We start from the raw sequence: 8678 nt of genomic DNA on the forward strand, positions 1-8678 counted from the left end.
TGAGTGTATGGTGCACATGTAGTATACATATGAGTGTGTGGTGCACATGTGAGGGTGTAAGGTATACTTGTGAGTGGTGCACATGTGAGTGTGAGTGGTGCACATGTGAGTGTGTGTGGTGCACATGTGAGGGTGTATGGTACACAAGTGTGTAGAGTTTCGAGGCCAGTCTGGTCTATGGAGGGAGTTCCAGGATAGCCAGAGCTGTTACACAGAAATACCTTGTCTCAGAAAACAATCAATCGATACAAAAAGGTTATTCTTCCTTCTTGCTCCACTTTATTCCTTGAGGCAGGGTCTTTCAGTTGACCCTAACACACACAGATAAAGGTTAGTCTAGCATTTCAGCTTGCTGTAGAGTTATTAGGTTCCTCCTCGCAAGGGCTGGAATTGCAAGTGAGTCACCATGCCTGCCTAGCTTTTGTAAGTTCTGATGATCCGAATTTTGATCCACACTTTTGTAAGGCAAGCACTTTTACCATAGCCATCTCTGCAGCCCTGTTTTGATTATTAAAAGTAAGACAATTTACTAATATTTTTCAAATATATATGAAGATACCTAAATATATATATGAAGATACCTAAATATAATATATATACGCATGTGTACACCTATTAATTTACATACCATATGCAAATTAAGATAAGTGGGATTATAAAGAGAAATAATCAGATCAACCAGCACTGAAGGTTTGAGAAACAACTTAGTTAATTCTTAAAAGCAAGCAGACAAAAGCAGAAAAGAGAATCTAGGTATTTGAAAGACTTGCTCTCTAGGCTTGGGCTACTGGGTGCTCATGGATTATTCTTGAAAAACAGAGATTCTTGTTAAATGCTGAGCCTCCTCTCCAGCCCCAAGCACATGTTTCTTCTGCAGATATAGAGGTTGGTGTCATTATTCTTTCTATGAAGACATGCACATTTATAAACTAAAACCAAAAACAAAAGCAACAGAAACTTCTCATTTGGGGTTAATAAAACATTTTTTAACAATTTTTGACATTTATGATTACAGACATTTATATTACAGCTTTGAACTCCCTGTGCAGCCAAGGATGACTTTGAGCTCTCAATCCTCCAAGAATAATGACACCAACCTCTGTATCTGCAGAAGAAGAAACATGTGCTTGGGGCTGGAGAGGAGGCTCAGCATTTAACAACATTGACTGCTCTTGTAGAGGACCAATATTTGGTTCCTAGTACCCAACAGCTCATAGTTGCCTATATATAACTCCAGTTCCAGGGAATCTGATGCTTTTGTCTGTCCTCTCTGGGCAACACACACACACACACATGCACGTGCACATGCACGCACACATGCACGCAAACACTCACATAAAAATACCTTTAAAAAAAGAAACATGGGTGGTTAAGAGCACTGCCTGCTCTTCCAGAGGACCCAGTTTCAATTCCCAGCACAACTCTCTAACTCTAACTCTAACTCTCTAACTCTAGTTCAGGCCCACATACAGATAAACCAGCAGGTAAAACAGGAAGTAATACACGTGAATAAAAATAAATTAAAGAAACATAGTAACTCATATGCCAAGGAAACATCTTAGAAAACAGGCAGTCTTTAAAGTGGATCTGAAACTGGCAATGGTGCTGATCTCCTTTCTCTTCCACCACCAGCCTTTCTCCTACTGGAAGGCTGGGGACAGCTATCAGTGCTATCAGAAAATTAGATGGTGTACACCTATTATCCCAGCATTCAGGAGGATTGCCAGAAGTTTGACCTGATAGTCAGTATTAGACCAGCCATGCCTCACCCCCAGATTCCCTCCCCAAAATAAGTTAGATTCATTAGGTCATATTTTCCATTTCAAACCATCCATTTTTTTTTTTGCCTTTTATTTTGAACATCACAGGAGAAAAGAGAAAAATGAACAACTCTCATGCTCCGGAGGAAGCCAAGAGATCCCGAGTGTCGGGGGATATTCCTGTGGAATTGATCAATGAGGTCATGTCTACCATCACAGACCCTGCAGTGATGCTTGGACCAGAGGTCAGCAGGGGGAACCCAGCAGGCAGCTGAGAAGGCCTTTCTGGTCTCCCTGCCACATCAGCTGTCAGAGATGTAGGTGGAATGCTGAGGACACACTGGGGGAGGGCAGGAATGGCCAACCAAGATGTGGTCCCCCTTGACGAATATCAATTACAGGGCCACAAACCACAGTTTCGAGTAGTTGGAAACCTTTCCATCTTGTAGTGCACAAAGCCTGTGATAAAATCCTTGTAGTTCACCTGGAGGTTCCGCAGTGTTCACATGCCATTTCCCTGTGTTTACCTCCTCTTTCCTCCCCTCTGGACCTTTTAGAATCATTTCAGAGTTCCAAACAGATGAAATAATAGCTCACACCCTATGCGTTCTCCTGTGTCTCATATGAAAGCAATTCTCTTGTATTATCCTACAAGTTAGCACTCAGGAAATTTAGCTTTGTTACAAGGGTCTCTGGTTTAGGGTTGGCAGATTTAGGGTTGGCCTGCCAGTCAGATTTGCTATTTAACTTGTGGGTTGAAGTAATTTTTCTGCCTCAGTTGCCAGCTAGCTAGAAGTAAAGGTGTGCACGATCAGGCTAGGCTTGTAACTGTTCTAATGGACTGTATTATCTGTACACCACTGCACTTAGCAGAAATTAAACAATTGAGGCTTGGAATGTATGTCTTCCAAAATAAAGTGTTCATCCCTAGACTTCTCACTGAAAAATTGCCTGCCTGTTAGCCTAATATGCAATATCCAATATATATATATATATATATATATATATATATATATATTAACCTATATCCAATGATCGGTTATCATTTTACCAAATTATGCCATTCAAAACATGTATTGCTATTGTGGGAGGCTCAGTTAGAAACTGAGCATGGAATTTAGTTTTCATTTCTTCATCTCTTTAGTGTGTATTTTTTTTTTGACAGATGTCATGTAGTAGGCTGATCTTGGACTCATTATAGAGCCAGGATGAATGACCTTGAACCACCACATAATGTTCTGGGGATCAAATCCAGGGCTTCCTGAATGCTGGGCAAGCACCTTACCTCTGAGCCCCGTCCCATCTCTTCAGTCTGTTTTAACTGAAGCAGTTCTCCCCGGCCTTTCCCCTTCTTTTGCAATGCTGCCTTTATTGTGGAATCTTGTTGGCTAGTTTTGCATAATGTCTCTGTTTGGATCTCTGTAATAGTTTAGGTCAATCCAGATAAAACGTTTTTGTTGAAAGTACTGCTGACATCTTACTGTACGACAGCCAGGAACAGGGAGGTTCAAGACATTTCCAGGAAATGAAGACATGGCCAGAGTTTATAAGCAACTTCTGTTTCTTCAGTGTGGCTCTGCTAGATTAAATCATTAAGTTTCATACTGATCTGTTTCTGTGGTTCTTTATCAATGCCAAGGATAATTCAGAGAACTGGGGGTTGCAACAGAATCATCTTATAAAATTCTTCTTTCCTTCTGGACTATCCATTTGTGCGAACTTAAAGCTGAGCTCCTGCTTTAGGGTTTTTGTAACTTCTCACATGAGCAGAGCTTGGTCTACTCAGATTTAAAGTGGGGAGGCAATCAACCATCTCACAATCTGTTGCTGCAGTTAGTAGTGTACCAGCATGCCCAAGAAAGTGGCTGCGTTTTCAGATGTCTTTGCAAACTAGTTGTTAATTATTTTGGTAACTTGTACCACAGTGATACCTGGTAACCTAGACAGCCAGCTGGAGCCCTCAAAGCTAGTGCTGCACTGAGGACTTTTCTTCCAAGCAGAGCTATTTGTCAAAAATCTCCTTGCCCAGCATGGGGTGGATTAAAGCATGAGGTGCTGGCACTTGGTCATACAGCCTGCTGTGAGTTAAGTCAGGATGAATAGATACTTCTGGAAAGAAAACTGTCATTCAAAAAGAGCTGTTAAGATGATAAAATATGACTACTGCTTTATGGTTTATTTCAAGATTTTGGAACCTGTTACCTTAATGGACTTTAATTTTTCATTATATTGCTACTGTTATTATGTTGTGTGAAGGAGTCATTCACATGCATGGGGTACAGGACAACTTTTAGGGGTCAGTTATCTCCTTCAGTTGTGGATTCAGAGCATCAAACTGAGGTCATCAGGCTTGTGGAGTGATGAGCCATCTCACCAGTCCTCTTTTTAAAAATTTACATTTATTTATTTAATGTTTCTGTGCACATGTGGGAACACTTTACCATGAGTATGCAGGTTAGAGGCCCTGGGGAAGAACTGCTTGTCTCCTTCCATCATTCTTGCCATTCTTCACTGTCAGCTTGACTCTATCTGGAGTGAACTACAAGCAGGAAATGGAGAGCACACCTGTGAGAAGTTTTCTGTTGGGTTTACAGTGAGTAAACTTATTTCTATTCTAGACTTAAGGTAGGAAGAAACACCTCTGATATGGATCTTTAGGTAGGAGGACAGCATGCCTTTGATTTGGATATTGAGGTGGGAAGGCACCTTCACTTTCTGCTGGAAGCCTGGATAAGGACATGGAAGAAGGAAGGTTTGCTCTTTGCTCATTTGCCCTCACTGTGTTAAAACATATGTTCCTTCCATGGAGCCTACTTCTTCAGGATTCCAGTATATACGGAGGACCAGCTGAGACACCCAGCCTGGTGGGACTGAGGAACTACTAGATTCTTGGACTTTCTGTTCACAGGTGGTCATTGTTGGAGTAGTTGGACTGGAGCTTGTAAGTCCAACTTACAATAATTCCAATAATTACATACATACATACATACATACACACTCATTCCATAGTCTTTGTGACTGTAGAGAACCCTGACAGATACAGATTTTGGTACCAGAAGTGCTTATAGAAGAACAAGTATAATGATGAATCTTTTAACTGTCTGGGATAAACTGTTCACTTCTCTCCAAACACTCCCTCTCCTGGGAGCTCAGAGAGTACCAAAAGCCCATGGTGTGAACTGTATTACAAACTTACAGGGGTAAATACATTTGATTATCTTGAGTCACCAGCTGTGAATGGCACTAGATTTGATGATCCTGTATTTTAAATTTTGACAATTTGGGGAAAAATAATGAAAATGATGCTGCTGGTTGGTTGCTTTTAGTATTTCTGTATAAACTGATAAAAGATAGGAGTGAGCTTTGTGATAAAATTAAGTAATTTCAAAATATGGTGAAGGACAATAAAGAACTTAGTATAAAGTCAACCAGCTCCAGATGTTAATAAACAGTGTAAAGGTTTCTAAGTGTGCCCTAGAAAAAAATCTTCTTTCCAGCAGCCACAGAGCTCGAGTTACAGAAAAATCAAACTGAAGCCTTCATTATAAGGTCGGCTGAATTATAGGAAAAATTCAAGCCGCAGCTTCAGAGGATGTCAGCAGTTCAAGTCAGGGCATCAATTGGTAAAGAGTGGACCCTATAACATGGCTTGGGGATGTGTGGAGGACCCTACTGAAGCTGAGAACTTTGAACCTTCAGATTCGCAAGAATTTTATCCTACTTGACCTCTCCCCTCTAAGTGTCTTAGTTAGGGTTTCTATTGCTGCGGTGAAACACCATATCAAAAAAAAAAAAAAAAAGTTGGAGAGGGAAGGGTTTATTTGGCTTATACTTCAGTATTGCTGTTTATTACTGAAGGAAGTCAGGGCAGGAGCTCAAACAGGAAAGGATCCTGGAGGCAGGAGCAGATGCAGACCCAATAGAGGGGAGCTGCTTAGTGGCTTGTTTCCCATGACTTGCTCAACCTGTTTTCTTATATATCCCAAAACCACCAACTCAGAGATGGCACCACCTACAATGAGCAGTTCCCTCTCACACTGATCACTAAATGAGAAAATGCCCTTCAGGTGGATCTCAAGGAGGCATTTCCTCAACTGAGGCTCTTTCCTCTCTGATGACTCTAGCTTGTGTCAAGTTGACACACAAAGCCAGCCAGTACACTTTGAAATACTGCTCCTTTCAACTTTCACTGAGTTTAATCCTTAACTGTCCACTAAACCAGCAGCGACTCTCTCTGAAGACAATGCCAGCAAGACAATACTGATGTCCCTCAGGACCCACCAAATCTAGTTACATCTAGATTTACAAACAAACTCAAGGCCAAAGCAGTTTTCTAGAGGGGATATAGAAAGTGTAGTCCATGTGGAATGTATTACACTGTAGTGCCAGCCACTAGTTCTTACCTCTACATCAGACCAAAAAGGTGATCCTGTCTCTGAATCCTCAGACTGAATGCCCTGACCTCCTGTCTCCTCCTATGTTTTTTAAAAAAAGATTTGTTTTATTTTATTTTTTTAAAGAAAAGAATGCATACTATCTGTTTTCATTTTACATACCAGTCCCAGTTCCCACTCCTTCCCCTCCTCCCATTCCTCCACCTACACCCACTCCCATCCACTCCTCAGAGAGGGTAAGGCACATTGCTTTGGGGAAGATCCAAGGCCCTCCCTACTATATCCAGGCTGAGCAAAGTATCCATCCAAAGAGAATAGGTTCCCAAAAAGCCAGTACAAGCAGCAGGGTTAAATCCTGGTGCCACTGCCAGTAGTAATGGGGTGGGGGGAGCGGATCCAAGGCTAGGAGCCACAAGGTGGGTGAGAGACAGAGACCTGTCCTACGAGGTGCAGCTGCAGGTGAGAGACAGATGTATAGGCACACCATGCAGAGTGAGGTTGGATATTTATTTAGTGGGTTATGGAGGGGAAATGGTGGAAGTGAAGAAGGGAGAAGAGGAGAGAGAAAAAAACAGAGAGAGAGAGAGAGAGGGGAGGGGGAAGGGGAGAAGTGGGGAGAAGGGAGAGAGACAGAAGCTGCCTTTTCGGGAGAGAGACGGAAAGGAAGGGAGCTCAGGCTAGAAGCAGAAGGAAGATCTGCTTGCCTCAGCTGATGGGGGGTGGAATGGGCAGGGCTTGTCTCTGAAACGGACAGGACAGACATTATTGCATCAGTGGCCCCCCCACAGTCTGCCCCAGCCATACAACTGTCACACACATTTAGGGTATCAAGTTTGGTCCTATGCTGGTTCTTTTCCTGTCCAACTGGAGCTGGTGAGCTCCCATTAGCTCAGGTAAACTGTTTCAGTGCTTGTACCCATCATGGTCTTGACCTCTTTGCTCATATTCACTCCTTCCACTCTTCAAATGAGAGCTCAGCCGAGTGCTCCACTGTGGGTCTTTGCCTCTGTTTCCATTAGTTGCTGGATTAAGGTTCTATGGTGATATTTAAGATATTCATCAATCTGACTACAGGGCAAGGCCACTTTGGGCACCTTCTCTATTGCTTAGGGTCTTAGCTGGCATTGTCCTTGTGGATTCCTGGGAATTTCTCTAGTGCCAAGTTTCTTGATAGCCCCATAATGGCTCCCTCAATCAAAATATCTCTTTCCTTGCTCTCATCTCTGTCCTTCTTCCATCTTGCCTATCCAGTTCCCTCAAGTTCTCCTCCTCCCGCCTTTTCCTTCTACCTTATATTCTTATCTTTGCCCTGGCAAGTCATTCCTGTCTCAACCTCCCTAGTGCTGTGATTAAAGGCATGTGATTCCAAGGGCTGGGATCAAAGGTGTGAGCTCTATTTCTCTTTTAGACTGATTCAATCTCGTGTAGCACAGGGTGGCCTTGAATTCACAGAAATATGTCTGCCTGTTTCTTCAAATTCCTAGGATTAAAAGTGTGTGCTACCACTACCTGGCCTTCATGGCTAAGTAATGTGACTGTCTCTGCAGTGTGATCTTCAGGCAAGCTTTGTTAAAGCACAAAATATCACCACACTGCACTAAGAGCTTAATAAGTTTGCCAGTACATTCAAGCAGAAGTCTGGGGAATATTTGTGGGAGTGGATTTTAAAGGTATGGGCTAATGGTGGAAGGGACATAAAACTAGATCATGTTGAGTTTATTGATATGGGCCCTCTGAGTAGAGACTCTGAGCTTAATATGGAAGCTTGAACAGTTAAAAAAAGGTGTCAAAAGTTTGAATGGTTGGCTGAAGCATTTATCAAAAGATGACTGTGGTAGTTTGAAGTAATTGACCCCTATAATCTCATAGGGAGTGGTACTATTAGGAGGTGTAGCTTTGTTGGTGTGGGCATACCTTTGTTGGAGGAAGTATGTCACTGAGGGGGGCAGACTTTGAGGTTTTCTATGCTCAGGATACCACTCTGTTGAGAGTTCTCTGTTTAGGTCTGTACTCCATTTTTTTATTTGATTATTTGTTCTTTTAATGATCAGTTTCTTGAGTTCTTTGTTATATTTTGGAGATTAGATCTCTATCTGATGTGGGGTCTGTGAAGATATTTCCTGTTGTCTGAGGTTTCTGTCCTGCCCGGTTCCCGCAGTTGTTAAGTTCCAAAGAAATTACATAGAGGTCTACATTAATCATAAACTGGTTGGCCCATTAGCTCAGGCTTCTTATTAACTCTTATAACTTATAATAGCCCATTATTTTTATCTGTGTTAGCCACATGGCTCAGTACCTTTTTCAGTGGCACAGTCACATCTTGCTTCTGTGTCTTGACAGGACTGCGTCCTCTTCCCAGAATTCTCCTGTTCTCCTTGACCCTCCTCTACTTCCTGTGTAGTTGTCCCACCTATACTTCCTGTCTGCCTGCTGGCTAATCAGCATTTATTTAAACATAATTGACAGAATACAGACAAATGGTGATTTTCCCATTCTGTAGGCTGTTGTTGTTGTTGTTGTTGTT

At 42.1% G+C, this 8678-nt stretch overlaps 1 protein-coding gene across 3 annotated transcripts in view; it reads left to right on the forward strand.

The window, feature by feature from the left end:
- Kat2b (lysine acetyltransferase 2B) overlaps nt 1-8678 on the forward strand; it is a 122715-nt gene that overhangs the window by 86307 nt on the left and 27730 nt on the right. For all 3 annotated transcript variants that reach the window (XR_003378885.1, XM_005368755.2, XM_026790063.1), the window contains exon 9: nt 1869-2005. Coding sequence is in view for 2 of the 3 variants with exons in the window: in XM_005368755.2 (XP_005368812.1) it covers nt 1869-2005 (137 nt within the window). In the remaining variant the exon portion in view is untranslated. The remainder of the gene's footprint in view (nt 1-1868; nt 2006-8678) is intronic.

Source organism: Microtus ochrogaster, unplaced genomic scaffold (assembly GCF_000317375.1).
Source record: "Microtus ochrogaster isolate Prairie Vole_2 unplaced genomic scaffold, MicOch1.0 UNK40, whole genome shotgun sequence".
Taxonomy (NCBI): Eukaryota; Metazoa; Chordata; class Mammalia; order Rodentia; family Cricetidae; genus Microtus; species Microtus ochrogaster.